Source organism: Arvicanthis niloticus, chromosome 16 (genome assembly GCF_011762505.2).
Source record: "Arvicanthis niloticus isolate mArvNil1 chromosome 16, mArvNil1.pat.X, whole genome shotgun sequence".
NCBI classification, from domain to species: Eukaryota; Metazoa; Chordata; class Mammalia; order Rodentia; family Muridae; genus Arvicanthis; species Arvicanthis niloticus.
In genome coordinates, this window is record NC_047673.1 from 38,433,981 (window position 1) to 38,454,240 (window position 20,260).

At 39.4% G+C, this 20,260-nt stretch overlaps 1 protein-coding gene across 13 annotated transcripts in view; it reads right to left on the bottom strand.

The window, feature by feature from the left end:
* Positions 1-20,260, bottom strand: part of Tenm3 (teneurin transmembrane protein 3) — a 604,001-nt gene that overhangs the window by 82,388 nt on the left and 501,353 nt on the right. For 9 of the 13 annotated variants that reach the window (XM_076914145.1, XM_076914140.1, XM_076914142.1 and 6 more), the window contains one exon: positions 1,221-1,247. The exons of the other annotated variants lie outside the window; for them this stretch is intronic. In XM_076914145.1, the coding sequence (XP_076770260.1) occupies positions 1,221-1,247 (27 nt within the window). The remainder of the gene's footprint in view (positions 1-1,220; positions 1,248-20,260) is intronic. 13 annotated transcript variants of the gene reach the window in all.

Below are 20,260 nucleotides of genomic sequence, written 5' to 3' on the forward strand. Positions count from 1 at the left end.
ATACATATAATAAAACAATTGCTCCAGCAACTGGGGGGTTGATACACAGCTCCTTATCATGAGAACACCCCACTTGTTTTGGATCTAAGCTTTAAGGGGAGCAATGTGCTGTAAGATGTTTAGTTGGTATTCAAGTAATTATTCATGTATAGGGTCTCCAGTGTGGAACATGAGAAGGAAGTATCTCAAAGAGACGGTCTGTTTCTTAAGCTCTTCCAATTACAGCCCACAGGAAGAAGGTTGCCATCTGACAACACGATACTTAAGGATACCATCAGGCCAGGATGAGATTAATTTTGCGGCTTATTTTGTCTTTAGACAGTTACCGTCTGCATCTATGGATTGTTCATACATTAAAGGTAAGTGTTCCTTATCGGTGTGCTCTCTTGTGGTTTTTACTGAAGGAGAAGTATTTAATTGCCCCTCTGCCAATGTGCAGCAGGAGCTACTGCTTGCACATGGAATCAGGATCGGAAAGCCTGGGTATTGCCATGAATATTTTCATATTCTAATGGAAAACACAAACAAGGGAAGGAAAATAGGTCATCTGAGGAGAAAGAGGGAGGGGTTTTCTCTGCGTACAGCATCGCTCCACCTATTTCTATGGTAACTGAAGACGTGAGCCTCTGCTGTTTTTTGCTGAGCAATGTTATCACTTCTGATGCAATGGTATGCACGAGGTTTTATAAGAATAACAAAACAGAAATTATGGCATCGTCTATACATTATATACTGACATATTTAGAAAGAGCCAAAGAAGCTTCCATCTGAGGATAAATAAGATTGTTCTCTCCTCTCAACATATGTTAGCCAGAATGATTTTTAGAGTGGCAACTCTTATTCTGTGATAAGAGTATTTATGATTCTTTAATTTATAATTTAAGGCTCATTAGCTGAGTTGCAAACAACAAAGATTTTGAAGCAAAATAAAGTGAAACCAAAAAACAGCATGTACTGTGATCTTCAGTTTCGGTTTTAGTGAAAACTATCTTTTTTTTTTACGTTGGAATGAAATCTGCGAGAACTCAAAATTATAAAAATGAGACACAGACAATTTAAGTCTCGATAATTTAAATCCGAGGCATCTCACACAACGTAAGCCCAAGTTATAATTTGCAAAGATAGGCATGAAAACGTCTACTGTTACACCTAGCGCCATCTGATACACAGCTATATAGTTATTTATGCAGATATGTCAACAAAGAGTAGATATACAGTACCTTTAACTATCTTATCCAAATAGTGAGCTTGGGAGATTAAAAAGGAAAAAAAAGAACAGACAGACATTTCAGAAGTGTCACATGGGACAAGGAAAATTTCAGAATTCACATGCAAACCCAGTAACTGCAGCTGACACAGACTCACATCACATGACAGAGATGTACTTCGGATCTTCTAAAAATGCACTGCGCTCAATTTTAGTCAATGTGGTCCTGACGCTAGGAACCACGCAGCACTGTAAAGATCAGTCTGGGGGATGCTAACACCTCCCTGCACGGGTTCTTTGGAATACATGCTGTTCTCATTCTTGTTAAGAGTACAGCTAAATAGACTTGGTAGAATGGGGTCTCTGTGACTAAAGAATTTTGGAAATTTACTGCTGTGAGATCTATGGTAACCAAAGTTTAGCAGTTAATAAGTAAATTGGCATCAAGGAAAAGAATGAAATGAAATATCATCAGACAAATGTACTTTCATCCTACTTGGAAAAGGGCATCTGAAGCCCTTTAGGAGTCACCAGTAGCCTTTGGCTCCAAGCCAGATGGACAAGCTGCTTCACATATGTAGTCCATTAGGGAACAGGAGTGGTCCAAGACATTGTTTCATCTCAAGGACCATCTTGAAGTAGGCTGTTTTTCTCACCACGTTTACAGGACCAGCTGGACCAAGCCTGTGTCTCTAGCTGCCTGTGAACCATTTATCTTTCTGAGACATATAGCTTCTCTCCCGTCACTCACGGCAGAGACCTAATATATTCTTAATAAGCTTCAAATCTTCTTGCTTTGTCAAAATTCATACATCTTTAATGATATAAAATTGCTTTTCAAAGGTGCTTATGTTGATTATTTTTCATTACTGACATATGCAAGTGACAGCAGTACTCTTAACGGTATGATTTACATGGTAACTTTCGCATGAGACACCCTGGTATGCTGGCTGTGGCGTGTGGGTAAACAAACCCATAAGTGGTTTTGACACATCTGTACTGTGTATATAAAAGGATCCTTTGCTTTGCCACAGGATTCCATTAGAGGCTTCTGAATTGCCTTTAAAAATTAGAACGTTTATGGCTAATTGACAATATATTACAAGGGAAATTAAGGTGAAAGGAGAAATGTCATTAGGTCTACTCTGCATTCATAACTTAGTAAGCATAATTCATCTCTCAAGCATTAAAGAAGAAATGTATTACTGCATCATGACACTGATACAAATTTTTAATAATTTCTTCTAAGTATTATATAATCTGCAAGAGTTCCATAATAGCTCACTGGGCGATCTGCACGAAATCATAACGAACGATATTAATAATCTAGAATTTCCGATTCAGGCAGGGTAGTGTTTCCAAGGGAATTCTTAGTTCACAAAAATTAGTTAGACTGATTCCAGCCGGCCAGTATATCATGTGCTTTTATATCAGATCTGCTACAGTTAATGCAAACAAAATAAAGAACAGATTCTGATCTTTATTTGTTGGTTTAAGAGGACTGAATTTTTTCTGACCAGTCAGTCTTGGTTAATTTAGCAAACAGAATCAATTATGCAAAGCAATGGGTTGATGCACAGTAAAGGTAGGGCTGTCATTGGCTTGGGTGGATACCAAGAAGAGAAGCTGAAATTAGAAAATGCATTTGAAAATACACAGTGAGTGATAATTAGCACAATACTTTAGATATTAGAAGTATTTTTAACACAGCATTCACGAAAAACTAAAAAGCAGCTATGAAAATATTTGTTACTGAGAATAAGATACCAAGATTTATCATTTTCATACCACAAGGAACATATTAAATATCATAAAGAACCACTGATAGCTTAAAACTAAGATTAAAAACAATCACCTATATTTTACTTCGAAGGGTAAAGTTTGTAATGATGACCTCAAAAGCCTGATTCTGAATAATGAAGAAGGTGAAAGGAAATGTGGATACTCGAGGTTAAAATAGTTATGAAAATAATTGCAACAATAAAAATATCATTATAGAAGCCAGTGCAGGAAATAATCAGAAAAATGCAGGCGTGTTGCAAGAAGCCATTAGGAATAATAATCGTAAAAACAGTACAGTATAGTTAAAAATTAATATACCTAACAGTTGCTGATATGCACATTAGGTTGCAGAGAAATTACTTTGAAAGTATATGTTTTAACTTAAAAGAATACCAACTACTTCTGCCAAGTTTTAAGGTGGTTTTCTACCCCCCACCCCTTGAATGGAACTTTCTTATAGGTGTGTGGGCTAGTCATTTAAGAAAAGCTATTATTATGTTTTATTCATGAAATAGTTTCCTTGGCATTTAGAGTATTTATCTTTTAAGAGGATACACGTGGAACACAATGAGTATTTCCATATTTCTTGCAGGGTGATCATTCCTCAAGATTTATTTTGGGTTTCATATCCAAGAGAAACGGTGACAGACGGATTGTGAAAACCACATACACCACCAACACAAGTAGTCAAAGACATTTCTAGATTCTTCTCTGAGCTCTGCTTCTGAGTGCCTTGAAGATTACGAGCACTTGGCAAGCATATTAACAGCTCCTATGTTTCTACCTCTGACCCAAGCTGGCTTTTCAGTTTAGACCAGTTTCAGAATGACTTAAGAACACACACAGGGTGCTCTCTTCTTAGCCTTGCTTCTTGAAGGTAAGAAAAAGGCTTAGTTTATGGCATTCACCTAAGCACTTTATATTATTTGTTTATTTAATCTTCGGATGTAAGCGTAACTGAGACAGCAAATATAGATGAGAAAGAGCGGTTGAGTGCAGGTATGTGTACAGTGGGCTGCCTGGCTCCAGGAATGGCTAAGAACCATTGTCATGAAGCCATCTCTTTCCCCAGTATGTATGTACTGCTGCAGGTGGATCAGAAGGACCTCGCACTCATTCTTGACCTAAGGACATGAATCTTTATTAAAGCCATGGGGACAGTGCTGTCACCTTCTTTTAGATGTCTTCCACAAGCCTCCTTTGAGTAATGCCACGGCAGTGTATGAGTTAGCTACACATCACTGTGACAAAAATGCCAGTCAGAAGCCACCTAAAGGATTAGATGATTCATGTTAGCTCCGTCTTTCAGAGGTACTATGGAGGGGCAGTTTACATCGTGGGTGGCCAGGAAGCAGAGAAAGGGGACTATCGATACTCATCTGCCCCCTCCCCCTTGGTTTTCTTTTTTGTATCCGTTCAAGTTTCCAGTCCATGTTGGTGCCATTCAGGGCACTCATTCCGCCCTTACTCCTCTCTGGCAAGGCCCTCACAGTCCGAAACAGAGGTTGCCTCAATTTCCTAGTGACTCAGTCTAGCCAAGCTGACAGTGAAGATTAACTAACCCTCAAAAAAAGTCTCCTTGAAATGTCAGGATGTAGATGCCTTTCAAGGCTCTGGCTAATTCCTGGCTTTAACTGTCTCTCTTTCAAAATACATCCAGTTGCAAAGATGCCCCTGGGACACAGCAAATGAAACAACTGTTCAGGTTTCAAGTCTATACACTAGGGGTCTCTAGTCTACTTGCTGACAATGGCGGGCAACAACTGGGAGCCCGTGGGTATGAAAGGCTGAACTCATCAGAAGTACTGTCATTGTATAACCAGCCAATATTGTTTCAAAGTCAGCAAAGCAAAGGGCTGGCTCCACAATCTTTGCGTACACTTCTCCCGGTGTCCTTTAAAAGAGAATTTGTTCTCTTTTTAAGCCTTCTCACTGTTTCAGGGAGGACGCACAGCAGTGGATAAGACATTCTGCTACCTTCCCGCTTAGTCGTGAGCCTGGGCTCTAAGGCCTTTTGAGAGCACCTGTTCACAGGCTGCATTTACTTCCTAACTCGATGATTAGCGAGGTACAACATCACCTTGCAAGTGCACTTAAGGACTGTCATCAAAATCTACAGTTTTGATGGATGTTACAGATGTATGTGACTTAATGAATAAACACTCTCCCGTTAGCATCGGGATAATCAATGTATTCTTGTTGCCTGGTCCATATAGTTTTAACATGTGTTACAAAAAGTAATTAAATACATGGCTTATGAAGGCTTCTGTATGTTCTATGGAGAAGTGATCTGATGGGAAAGGAGAGAAAGTGTGTATTACCCGGTTTAAAAATCTTCCCCTTCTTTGTCACCCACATGTTTCTCCCCCTTACCCTAATCCACTTACACATTAGGGTGTTAACAGTAACTGCCGTTTACTGACTGTTAATTACACGTGAAAACTATGCTAAGCATTTACAATACATTAGCTGATGCGTTTCCACTCTTCTGCGAGTTAAGAGGTAGCATCTTTATCTGTTACACTTTATTGGCAAAGAGATGGAGGCATAGGCCAGGGGATTAACCTGTCTAGGATGAAACTGCTGGCGACCGGCAAAGGCAAAACCCCAGTGAGGTGATCTCTGTGTACCAAGGGTCCCATTTTGACTAAGCCAGTCAGATTTATAGCTCAGAGGACCCAGGACTGTGTATCTGTGTGAGACAGAGCATGTACATCATCTCTTTTGGGATCAGTCAAGGGAACATATGACAAAGTGAAAAGCATTAGTTCATCATTGCAGAAGAAAGGGAGACTGAACACAAGCTAACTTGAGCCACTAACCCATCGATACTGCCGTGTATCTATGTAAGAGTACCTTTACAGCTTTCGGCTAAGAGCTGCTGTAACATGCAGTCTTGAAACCAGTAGGCAGGCAAGTAAAAACACGCATACAACCCAAAGGAGTGAAGACAAGAACAGAAGCAGCTCAGCTGACCTATAAACGCTGCACCAGCAGGACCCGCTCAGCCGTATAGCCAAGGAAGGCTGCTCACTTACAAAAAATGAGGTCGAAGAATACACACGCCTTTTTTGGGGGGAGGAACATGGATGTCTAAAAGTTGACTTGGCACGATACTGATTCCAACCACTATCACACCGATTCTCATAAACACGAGAGAGAAAGAACGAAGGCAACCACGTTGGCTCCATGTGTGTTAAGTAGCTCACGAGGGAAAACAGAAAAGTGTCTGTGTGTGCATAGCTGCTGATGTGTTTGGTTAGGAACGATTCCCACTGTTTCTGCTGTCGGCCGTGTGCTTGGTTAGAAGATATTAAATTGTATGGTATTTTCATGGGACTATGGAATTGACTCTCAGGTTTAAGTTAGACACAGGCAAACAGTAGAGGATTGAGAACGCTGGAAATATTTCTCTCTTTAATGACAACAGTCAGATCTTAGGGGCCTATCTTCAGAAGAGGTTAATTCAGTCAGATGTATGCATGCTAAAGCAAGGAGGCACTCCTCGCTCTGGCTCTAACTGCAAAGTCCTTGGTGTGGAGGGCACGTCTTGTGTTTAGCATTGTGTGCTTCATAATTTTCTAAAATGCAGATTAAAAAAAATGATTCACATTAGTATCTCATTAAAGTTGTAAGTAAGTATCATTCTTAGATTATTCATGCGCCAGTCCTGGTAGGGTGACAAGGAGCTACCGTCTGCAAATAAGTACATATTAAACCCATTTATTCCAATCAGCAACCGTTTAAATCAGCGTGCAGGCTGCATACCCATTGAGATGATGCTCCTTAATTGGTACTCACTGCGTTGTTTTATTACTGATTACTACACCATAAAGGATTATGATACTGACATCATTTTAAACACCATAAGATAATTTTATAGTCTTAAGAGTTTACATAGGTCCATTAAAATATGCTTTACCAAAAAACAACAACAACAACAACAAAAAAATCCTCAGAATTTTTATTCTAAGATTAGGGAAAAACATTTCACACCATCTAGGAAAGCCAATGAATTTGAATTTCAACATCTAGTAAGTGTGAGATGGTGTCATATAAAGAAAAATAGCTTGGGTGCATATGTGCATATGTGCATGCTTTCTTAGAGACCATTTACTCTCTAAAACTGGCATCTTTATGAAGACCTGCTTCAAATATCTTTGACAGTTTGAGTATTCATTCTCTCCCCATCCCCTTTGCTTTTTGTTTCAGCTTGGAAATTTGGTGTATGAATTTTCTGGACAAATATATTGTTCCCAACATTACCTACCCAGGTAAATCACTATGATTTGGTTTGGAATGTTACTTAAAACAAAACATTCCCGCCGAGTAAAATAATCACTTCCTGATTTAAACCAGGCTATAATAACTCAGATCACAAAGAAAAGACGCGTTGAGACTTAACCACAGTATTATAAAGTTAGCACTGTCGCTAAAGGGCCACAGTGAATTAGTTACAGGGCCTCCTACAGGACAGTATTTGCTATTTCCTTCAGTTTTGAAGCATGTGACCAACTGAGGACTATATATTTACAATGGGGGTACTCAGAATACACTGATGTCAACATATGCAGAACTTGTCACAAAAGAAGCTATTGTCTGGCACACACTATGCCGAGCTTTGTAATAGTCTTGGCATGTGGCACGATTCCTTCTGCTGGATCATATACAAAAACATGTTAACCAACACATGTCTCCTTTAGTTCTCAGTCCTTGGGTTTATTGAATGACATAAGGACAAACCCAGCTTAGGATTCTGTAGATTCAAGGGGGTGGGGACACTGGTTGGGGGAAGGACAGGCATATTTTAGTATTCTGATACGGAAAAATGAAAGTAGCTGGAGAGCATTGCTAATTTTAATAAAAATCTTATATGGAATGAGGGTGTAGCTCTCTGTAGAGCATATGCCAACTGTGGACAAGGCCCTGGGTTCGATTCCCAGGATGCTGTCAAAAGTACAGACTGGGGCGGCAGTTCAGTGGGAGAACCCATGTTTACTGTGTGTAAGGCTCCGAGTTCAAGCCACAGAACACACATATGTGAGCTATACATTTTTATGTCAAGAGTCATGCATTTGAGATGCTGAAACAAGAATCTCACCGTTTCGTACACTGCTAAACACCTTTAAAGGTATACTCCTTTAATCCAGTACCCCGATGGCAGAGGCAAGAGGATCTCTGTGAGTTCAAGGGCAGTCTGGTTTTCATAGTGAGTTTCAGGAAGGCTACAGTTATATAGAACAACCCTATCTCACACAAACAAAGAAACAAACAAACAGAAGAGTAATCAGAGGGAAAGTACTGATTTGTTCCGAATATATCAGGAGTTACCTATAATCACTACATCACTAGTCTTTGTGTATTTGAAAAATTCAATACTTGAGACAAATTTGGGCTGAGAATGTAGCTCAGCTGCTAGTGTGCTTGCCTAAGATGCATCAAGTCTAGGGTTCAAATCCCCAGAATTAAATAAATCAGAAATGGCTGCTTTATAAAATGGTGCATGCCTGCAATCCCAGCACTCAGGGGGACATAGAAGTCACCTCCTATCAGAAGTTCAGAGTTGTATTCTGTGACTTACAGAGTTTGAGACCATCCTGGGTGGTGTAAAATCCTGTCTCACTAAATTAATAATTAATATTTAAAAATTCAAAAGAAGGAAATATTTGTAGACTGCCCATTAGGTGAATAGAACGGTGGGTCTTTCTTATGTCAGTTTTCTTTTTATCTAGGAAAACATTAACTAAAAAGATCAAATTGTCTTTTTCACTGAGCCCAGATAAACTATAACTTATTTACAAAAGTGTAGACGAAGATACGTAATTCTTTCAAACATGACTTAACAAGAATGCCTTTTTCCTGATTCTGAGGTGACAAAGTCCACAAGGGTATACACATAACTTATTATTTCTTTCTCTCATGGGCATACACTAGTCACACATATAATCTACCCATTTGCTACAAACAAACTGTTCAGTGGCTAAAGCCTGTATAAAGTATTTGGCCTAATAATTTCAGGTGACATAGAAACTTGATATAAACTTATATTTTGCAAAGGGACACATATTTTTACAATAGTTCCCAAGCTATTCAAACCCTTCCTGGTATAAATTAATATTCTTTAACCTTTTTTTTTTGTTTTTGTAATTGTTCTTTTTATTTGAAAAACTCTGAGTACTATTAATAGCTATATTTCATATGTTCCTAGAAAATCTTTCAAACTTCCTTGAAAAATATTTATTAATACATGGCATTTTGTTATTGAGCAATGATTTTTACTTCATCTGTTTCTATGGCGATTCATATTTTTATGACAAATGGTTATTAGTTTGCTATGGAAAAAAATTTCTACTATATAAAAATATATGTGAACAACTAAACATGATTTACTTGGCAGCCTTAACTAGTTCTTCAGCACATGAGCTCAGGAACAGCTTTCGTGGGTTTGGGTTGGGGTTCTCTTGTACATTAGCCACACACCCATAGTGAAGGTCTACAGATGAAGTTCTCTGAACTGTGATTTCCTGAGGGTCTCAGAGCTTTACTTTATAATATAGAGACTCTATGAAGACCAATTTATATTATTTCTCAGCCCATGGTATACACTTAGCAAATGCTAGGCATTACTAATTCATCTTATTCACAGTTTATATTTGAAAAACCCAGACTCATGAGGTAACTTCTAATAATAATGATTAATTACATTATTACTATTATATATTATGAATTATACAATAATAATAACTATTATTATTATCTTAAGAAACCAGAAAGAAGGGGAATGTTTGACTTTTAAGCAAATGAACTCGGACTGCTAGTGATTTGTTTCACATACTGCATGAAATGTCCTCTGGCCTATGAATGCCAGGATGGGTCCCTCATTCTTCAGCCCAATACATATTCCTTTGGTACATACATTATTTATATGAGTGAGCTTGTTTTCTGAGGGGGGACAACTCCATTTTGTGTGTGTGTGTGTGTGTGTGTAGAAAAAAGTTTTCTTCTGTGCCATTCAAATAATTCCGTTGACTTAGCTACACAATATTAAGTGAACTGTGATTCAGCTTTTTAAATGGAAGCTACTTCACTATTGATTTCATTTCAAAAAGGTAAATTAACATTTTCTAAATGAGCTTGAGTGTCCACATAAAGTATCCAAACAATCCACCCAGAAGTCTATGTTAGCGTGGCAGTAGCTAAATGAGAACCAGGGCCTTTAACTGGAATCTTTTCCATGCATGTCTCTATCTGTATATTGTGAGCTCGCTGGGAATTTTGCATTCTATTTTCACTATGAAATGTACTGAGCAGATGGAGTATATATTGTTAAACTTTTATAGCAGGCTGCGATAAATTTAAATTCGCGCCTCGCCATTTTGGAGTAAAGGAAGACCATTCTCAGCCTAGACAAGGTTTTCAGAAGTGTGGGTGACCCAGGTACATGAACTCGAGTATCTAGACTTCCACCGTGTGGCTTGGGCTGATACTGGTCACAGCCGGAAGGACACCGGATTGCAGTACGAGGAAGAGTTAAAGTATATGAAATCCCTGCATAGATTTTTCTCTTTTTACATTTTAGGCTAGCTATGTGGGTGCCATTTTCCTTTCCATGGACCAATGTAAAGAGACTAGATGACTCGCCTTCATGATAACCATTACCGGCGACTCTTCTTACATGGTGCTGACGGTGAAATGCACACTATTTTCTCCCTCATTGTTCATGTGGGGACTAATGATCGGATACCTGCTGCCATTAATCCACAATTAGATCACATGTTTAACCGCATGCTTTCTATGCAGGCATATATAAATATTAATTTCGGATAGAAAGGGAATCATTCGGCACCATAACAATTAAACAGCTGTAACCTGCCTCATGTGTTAATGGATGGAGCTGCGGGCAAGCTCCATAGGCAGATGGCTTTACCCACCCATGCTTAATGTTAAAGACTTTTTTTTTAAAAGGAGGTGTTGACAAATCAGAACCAGTCTGCATAGTTTTAATGCAAATCGGTCAATTTGCAATGTAGATTGCCCTAAAAAACTAATTTGGCGTATAGGAAAAAATTAAGCTTGGTTGTTAAAGGAAGGCATTATATCACATTTGGAGGTAGTAGGTTCCCCACCAACATAATTATTTACTAATTTCATTCAACCAACAGAGTTTAATGGAAAAACATCTGGCAATGTATTCATATTTAAGGACCTCCTTTGCTCCTTAATTTACCCAAGACACACTCCTGTTGAATCCCAGAAATGATAGCCGTATTTCAGATGGTTGTTTTCCACTTTCATTAAAGAGGTAGGAGAGGGTCATTGACCCTCTCATGAAGAACTGCAGGAGAAAAATTGGCTTCAGTCATACCGTTATCGTTATCTGTGAATATGCAAAGGTTGGAGAGCCACTGCTTTCTGGATGAGCTATCAGCATAGGAAAATTTGTCCTTTGAAATTAGGTAGGTTCCCATGACTGTCTAATTAACACATGTCCCATGCCTGGTTCTATTGGCAGTAGATAGTGCAAGAAGAGACCCACAAATGGCCAAGGTGCAGAGAACAAGGAACCACAGAATGATTAACTCTAAATGGGATCTATATCTATATCTAATCTATATCTATATCATCTATATCTAATCTATATCTATATCATCTATATCTATATCATCTATATCTATATCTATTCCTCTCCGCAAGGCTCTTGGATCATTGTGGAAGAGATTAGAAAGAGGGTAAGAGTCAGATACGGTGGACAACTGCAAAGAAACTGTCTTCTGAACACAGCAGGGCAGCTGCACATACAAGACCTGCACAAGATCAAGCCAGACCAAATCCCAGCATGGGAGTGAAAGTTGGGCAGGAAATCCACCTGGGAATTGATTGCAACTGCTGGGCTCTGGGCAAGGGAGAAACAGTTCTCTCCAAGGGTGAGGCTCCTGGTAAGTTGGCCACACTCTAGTGGAAAAACAGACATCTAAGAATACTGAGGCAGCACAAACTGGTCTTGATGGGTTTAAAAGAATGGACACATATTTGGGAGATTAGGGAACTGGGGCTGAATACTATTAAAATGCATATGAAACCCTCAAAGAACTAATGCACTTACAACAACTTATATAGGCACGCCTCTAATCCCAGCACTTGGGAGACAGAGGCAGGCAGATCTCTGTGAGTTCGAGACCAGCCTGGTCTACAGAATGAGTTTCAGGACAGCTAGGGCTACACAGAGAAATCTACACTGAGAAACAAGCAAACCCCCCAAACAAACAAAACTTTTTACAGATGAAGGTGAAAGCAACCAGCAACCAAGCAGGCAGGTGAGAAGGAAATTCTAGGACGGAAAGAGCTGCTTTCCACCTGCCTTATGCATGGAACGAAAGTCTGCCAGGGAAAGACTGACTCAACGCTGTGTGGAGGAGTAAGACAGTGTGGGGAACTGTGGGCTTTATTCTTTCACCCTTCTGATAAAGTAACTTAAAGTCTACTGTGTTATGTGTGTGGTGAGCATGCATGCAATCTATCTATTACCTATCTCTCTATTTCTCTATCTACTTAATCTATCACTCATCTGTCATCTACCTGCCTTATCTATATCTATCTATCTATCTATCTATCTATCTATCTATCTATCATCTATCAATCATCTATTTAATCTACCAATTATCTATCTATCTATCTATCTATCTATCTATCTATCTATCTATCCATCCATCCATCTAAACCTTGTGTTCACTGACTGGCGAGACTGTTTGGCCAGCAAGTGCTAGGCATCCTCCTGTCTCTGCCTCTCTGGGATTAGCCATGCTAAGCTTCTTACATGGTGCTGAGAACTCAACTCAGGTCCTCATGTTTGTAAAATAAGTACTTTACTTAGTGACCAATTTTTCCCACCCCCCAAACTAACTAGGAGGCTATCACTCAGCATATTAAAAAAAAAATCACTTAAACTGCATATTAGTGCCTCCTTAGCTGCCTGGAACTTTAAGTTACTTGGGTAGAGTTTTGGGAAAGATGTAGCAACTTCATAGCCTTTCCCTTCCTTGCTATAACCAGAAATAGTTAGAAATACTATTTTTCACATGGCTTCACTTCCTAATGCCATGGTTCTTTACTTTTCAACTAAAAGGCTTCTGACGAACTTGGCAAAAACTTAAGAAATATTTGTCATTTTTATTTTTTGTTCAACTGGATATCCAGCCAATTGAGTTTTAAAACCACCTAGGTGAGAGATTTTGGTGGCAACTAAGATCTTAAAAGGTTCTTAAAAGATGCAAATCAACAAGGTACTCCACATTGCAAAAGAGATTCCAGTGTGTTAGCACAGAACCAAATGGCAAGTTTACATAAGACAACATGATATACAACTGACGTGTAACTCAGGAGGCTTTTATTCAGAGTTAGGGGGTCAAGAAATCTTACCCCACAGCATGCTACTTGGTGGGTCAAGTGCTTTGATCTGAGGGTGAACAAGGTTTCTAGGACCTTCTCCTACATGGTACCCCCTTATGGGCGGTGAAGGGGGATGTCTCTGAAATTGCTTGATCTACCTAAGATAACTCCCTTCTGGAGGAGCAGCAGGTCCTGGATGCCACAAACATCTTATTAAGCAGAGAGTCCGACACTTGTCCTTCTAGGAAGTGTTATCTGCATTTCTTCTGTGTATTTTACTTCTCCCATCTCTACAGTTTGCACATCCAGGGAGCTTCTAGGTCCCAATTCCATCTTGTCACCTTCCCCAGAAACTCTATCTTTCTGCAGCTTTTTATACTTGAATCATCTGACCCCTTGACCCCTTGACTTTTCGTATTACGTGTAGTCACCATGCAAACTTGCACAGCAACCAACACGTTTATATATTACTTTCCCATTAATCTATTGTTAGTTTGCTTCTGTTACAAAACTGTCCTGTTCAATCTGTCTCTCGACATCTTATTTATATTATAGCCTGGAGTTACTAAGTCTTCAGGAAGTGAGTTGGAACCTCCTTCCTCCCCTACATCTGTTAACATCTTTCAAAAAAAAAAATCACATAACAAAATGAACTGACTTATGACAAGAGGATGAGATTTAAGGAATAACAGAAATCTTAGACACAGCATAGAACATGCTAATTTAAGTTATGGAAATCTTGGGTCAATGGAAATCTTTAAGTCAATAAAAATCATAGACACAGTATAGAAATTAATTTAAGTTAATGATTAAAACAATTCCTAAGATCTGAGAATATAGCTTGGGGGCATACAACCTGCTTGGCACGTGTCAAATCGTGGGTCCAAACTCTAGCAGCACCATCCCAAACCCCTCAAATCTTTAAGAATATATGATTTATAAGTTGTTTCTCCCAACATATAGTAACCCCTACACAGAAAGTTAGTTGAGCCCTAATTAAAACTCGCTAGGAAACCATGCAGTTTCTGGTGGGAAATACATAAAGGATAGTACAAAAAAGAAGTAAGGTTGTTCAGATCTGAGAACTGAGACAGATTTCATGAAACCCACGTGAATATAAAACAATACAAAAATCACTGGCATTTTCTTCTGTTCTGTTCCCAATGAGAGAACTCACAGGGGCTTTAACCCTCTATTTTTTTTTTCTTCCTTGAAAGCTGGTGCTTCTGAAGCCAGGATGCCTTCCAGTAAATTGGGTGAGAAAAAGCTTAATTTAGGTACCAATTTGGTACCCAACTTTTAACAGAGGAGGTAGACTTGAGAGGAGTCTGAGCATAACCTCTTATCAGAAGATAGAATTCATTTATCATACCGGGGCTACGAAAGTAGGTGAGAAAGATTTCTTTGAAAGATCTGGAATGTCCCATCCTTACAGGCAATGTGTAAATCACCTGCTTGGATAAAAATATATGTTAATACCAGATACATTTACCCACAGGACAGTCACTAGCGTTCACAATTGACTTTCAGATGTCCCACACAATGTTCCCTTCCTAAAGCCCAGAACGCATTAACAGCTCCCTAAGCGACACACCTGTCACTAAGATGTACCTCTCAGCCACACTGTTATCTTTTGACTGACATTCTCAGGCCGATGACGTCGTCGCCTCCTAATAAATCAGAGCATCAAGGACGGAACAGAAAATAGTGAGACTGGGCAGAAGCGAAGGGCACTCCAACAGCAAATTTAGGCAATGCTCAGATTTCACCCCATCCTTAGGGCTAAGAAAATGGGTACCCTAAGACATAATCCTTCCCTATGACTGGAGAACACTTGTTACAACAGCCTACCGGATGGTGATTTTACAAACTCTACAGAGAGCCAGGTGCCAAGGCAACTGAAGATTCAAATCTAACCGTTTGTTTTGTGAGAATGTGAATGGTATGAAAATATAATTGAATTATTTGGTACTTTATATATTCATTAAATCACGATATATACATCAGACATAGGAAATTTATAATGATGCAGAAGGGCAGAACAGAATGGAACACTATGGACTTAAGGTAACATATTTCAAAAACATTCAACGAAGAAAGTAAATTTATAACAACTCTGTTGTTTTATGGGTACGGATTATAAAAGCAGAAATCAAGTGACTCAAACCCTTTGACACGTAGCATTTGACGCTGAACCACATCGGAAGTATGGAGTCTCACTTAATCAGGTTCCACCAGAACCACCGAATCAGTTTCTGTTAGCCGAGTACACTCTCAGTCAGCAGGTTACAGACCATTACGGAAAAGACATGGACAGAAAGCACGACCCTACCACTGTTTGCAATCCTGGCCATCACTGTTGAACCTGCAGCTCCATGGCTTTTTTCGATGACATCAGGATATGCGAAGAAAAATCCAAACAAAATGAAGAGTGATTCATATGACAGAGAGAAGAACCACTGGAAGGTGAACTAAACTGCACCAGAATAGACAGCTCCCAGTGCAGAGAGACACCCACCATTCCTTCCCTATCACACAGAAGTGACACAGATGGAGTAAAGACAGCACTGGCATCTTAATGAAAGAGAGTGCCCATCTCTTAAAGAGGTCAGAGAAAGCAGGTTTGTACTTGTGGCAAAGAGACTAAATGGCCTCGTTTAAGAAAGTTATCAATTCCGAAGGTATTATGGAAGATAAAGCAGTGTACATAAAACCGTTAAACAAATACGTTAGGGCTCAAATGAGAAAAATAATGTTGGAGAGGCCCCAGATGGACACTCAGGTTAACCTGGATAGAAGAAAGCAGACATCAGAAAACCAGATTGGTTTCCAGAGCACGGATGATGCCCCGTGAGCTGAGAAGGGGGCTTTCGTCCATTCCCTCAGGAGGCGCTCTGCCTGACTCACATCCAACTTTCTATCAGCCTAGCATTGAGTAGCACATTCCTCAACAAGTCCTCTTGCTGTATACTCCATGGGAGGCTTTTCAGCCTACCTGACTCTCTACTGCCCAGAAGTCTTAGAAAAATGTCCTTCCGATCAACCCCAAACCTAGTGGCTCCACGCCAACCCATCCTGCACTATGGACCACATGATCACTGTGGCATTATTGGTTTTACTCCCAGCATACTGGGAAGAGAAGGCATTAATCCTTGTACCCACCATGCATCCCTATTTCTCAGAGGGAATGAGTAAAACCTAAAAAATGGTTTAGGAAGAAAGTATTGGTTGGTCTCAGTCCATTAATGGCCAGCTCAAATACTGCAGTGGCAGAGGTAATGGTCAGGTACCTCTATTTGCGGTTTGTTCTGTGCCGGGACTGTGCCCATTACAAGTTTCGTCCATTCAACACTCTCAGCAGCTCCAGGAGGGAGCTAGATATTTTTATTCCTACTTTATAAATGAGGAAACAGAGACATAGGAGACATCTGAATCTTCCTGTTATGCTACACATAGCACATGATACAATGGGGGGGGGGGGAGGAGTTGGGGCAGGGTAGACATAGACGTAGTTTATTTGGGTTGGTGGTGGTTAAATGCTTATAATATGGGAGGAGACTCTCTTTAGGAAAAATAACCTCAATATAGACGAAGGGCAATATGAAAGTAAAGAATTATTTGGAATGAAAAAAGCCAGGTTCAGAACTAAGTGTTTTAGTTAGGAAAGATGACAGAGGTTCTGGTTAGTCAGCAAAATGATGGACTGGGTATTAGGACTATCTTGTACCTCACTGATACAAATAGGCACAATTATGTTCTAATTGAATTTTGAGACAAAAGTTTTATTTTAACAGGAAGGGTGATATGTAGTAGGAGCTAAGGGGGAAGGAGTACTGAGAGGAAGAGAAGGAGTAAGGAGAGGAGAAGAAGAAGGAGAGGAGAAGCTAGGTGATGAGAGAGAAAAAGAGAGAGAAAGAGGAGGGGGCATGGAGGCAGATGTTCACGTGTCTCCACCAGTCAAAGATAGTTTTTATATCTAGGTTGAGTATTGGGTTACGCTTCTGAATGAGCAATACCAAACTTATAAAACCTTTGATTAACATTAAAAAAATTGTATAAAAGCAAAAAGGAAAAGGGGACATGGGATAGGGGTTTTCTAGGGAGGGGAAATGGGATGGCATCTGAAATGTAAATAAAATATCCAATAAAAAAATAATAAAAACCAATGTACCAAAGTCAAACCAAGAAAGGATAAGCAGTGTAATTAAATCTGTAGAAAGCAGTTAAAAAAAAAAAGAGAATTATTTGGAACAAGGAAAATCACTGCAAAAGTAGAAAAATTTAAGTTGAGGAATAGCACAAATGTCAGCAAAGCTATATGCTGTTTACTAAATGCCAGCCATGTCTCTTCAACAGCCATTTTCTCTAAGACTGCATGACAACACTCACTTTGCCTCCTCAAAACGACAATGACTTTGTAATATTTCTATAGAGTTGAGAAAGATAATCTGGTCTTTATTCAATGTGAAGTATAACATGGTTTTCAGGATTGATTAGACTGCTGATTAGAAACGTTTCATTTGACTCTGAAATTTGTCACTGGTAATGTCATGTAAATTTTCAGCACTAGTGCAGACAGACCTGGGGACTTTTTATTGTCTAACCAGTTGGTCGGATAGACTCTAAATTAATGATATCTGTTACCTGCTTTGTCTTCCTCAAATAGTATTTCTGCATATTTTCTGTTATCTTTGTCAATGTCAGTATGTGGGACATGTAAACAGGAAACCCTTTTTAATGGGCTCACAGTTCAGTGACACATGGAACTTCTAAGTATAGGATTTCACCATGGACAAACTCATAAATAAAGAAATTTCATGATAAAAATTTCATGATAAAAAAAGTCAAAAGAGAATGACTTACCTAAAAAAAGTTACAACACATATGAAATTATATGAGTTCTATTATCTAACATAGATTTTTTTTTTTTTTTGAGGTAAGGTTTCTCTGCGTAGTCCTGGCTGTCCTGGAACTCACTCTGTAGACCAGGCTGGCCTCAAACTCAGAGAGCTCTGCCTGCCTCTGCCTCTGCCTCTTCCTTTTGAGTGCCCAGGTTAAAGATACACAACACTACACCTGGCTATCCAGTGCATCCTCATTAGGGCAAACGATTTAAAGGTATTTATATATTTAAGATGATAAGATACCCACATATATCCCAAGCCTTATTTCTCCTCCAACATTTACTTCTGTCTGCTGCAGGCTCCTCAGGACATGCGATATCTTCACACACTCTCAGACTCTGATGGTATATGGCTCTTTGTAAGTCAGTAACAACCATGGATGGAGATGATTTCATACCCCATAACCCTATCTCATGCCATCTAAACTCATGTATCTTCTAGCTCATTTTTTTCCTTGGTGGAACTGTCACCACCAACTCTATGCCAACTCTATGGCTGCTGTGCACAAGGAAACGTGGGCAGGAAAGGAAGCGGGAATATGGATAGACAGAGGTCCTAGCGATTTATAAATGTCATAGGAATGCATGGCTATATGAAGTCCCTGTGTGAGGCCTCAGAACAGGCTGTCAAAGATGAGAGACCCTGATACTTAAGCTTAGACAGTTTCTCAGTAAAGCTGGCTTGGTCCAAGACTCAGGCAGCATGGCATGATTGTTTGCTTACCTGTTCTTCATTACTGACTGACAGGAAACTGAATGGTCCCAGAGCACGGATATATATATATGTATAGTAGTAACTCTTACCCACTTGTGTGTGTGTGTGTGTGTGTGAGTGTGTGTGGTGATTACAAGTAGCATTTGAACAAAAAGATACTTTAAAAATTCCATGCGGTCTTATGTTAATTCTATCTTTTGGGGGGGGGGGAGGTGCATTACAAAAAAAATTGCCGAAAGTTACCAAACAACTAAATTTGTAATGTCAACAAAGCACTCATACGTTCTTATTTTTCCAAACCCTCAAGTCGTTTTCCATCTGACTAAAAACTGCTGCTCCTACACTATCTTGTCTCCTACACTACTGTCTGAGGTAAGAACTGGAACGCCGGCCTACGTGGCCATGCTGGATCCTTTCCTTTCCCATACTGCTCAGCTGCTAACTCCCCAGGTGCTACGGTTCATTTTCTGTTTCTCGTCTTCCGTATCCCAAAGCTCAGAGCAGCCACACTGTTTTACCGACGCTTGCGGAGTACAGTGTACCTAAGTTTTGTCTGAGCAAACAAAGCACGTCTTTGTGATCATTAATGATTGTTTCCCAGGGTACTAAGGAATTAGAATAAAAACAAATTAGCCCCGCCTTTTGCAGCTTTAAAAAAAAAATTAGTATTTCCCCTAGGTCAAATTTCCATTGGAATCACCTCAAAGTACATGAAAAAAAAAAATCAATGTGGTTCAATAGACAGCTCTATATTTTACACATTACTAGAAGAAAAACACCATGATATATCTTACCTTTCCTTTATATCATGATTTCAAAAACAACTCTTTAACCCTGACCCAGACACACACAGCTTCTTATTAACCAGTATCCACCCTGACATAACACTCTGTCTTATAACACGGCAGGAATTCTGTTAACTCTTTAAGTAAATGCCTTTGGAGATTTGCTTTTCACTGTACATTTTTTAAGATAGTGACTCCCTATGGTCTCAGGGTGGACCTGAACTTGTGATCCTCCGGCATCAGATTCTTGAGTGCTGGGGTTATGACCCTGTACCATGTCAACACCTAAGCCATGGTCTGAGCTGCAGTTTGTCTCATTCCTACTCATCAAGAAAATGAAGACTCAAAGCTATTAAATTCTCTCTTATAAGTACTAGAGTAAGTGCTATAATCCAAAGGATAGCATTTTATTTAACTGAAATAATTCTTTGATGTATATAACATTCACAGTCTTCATAAGAGGACACGTATGTAGAGAATGT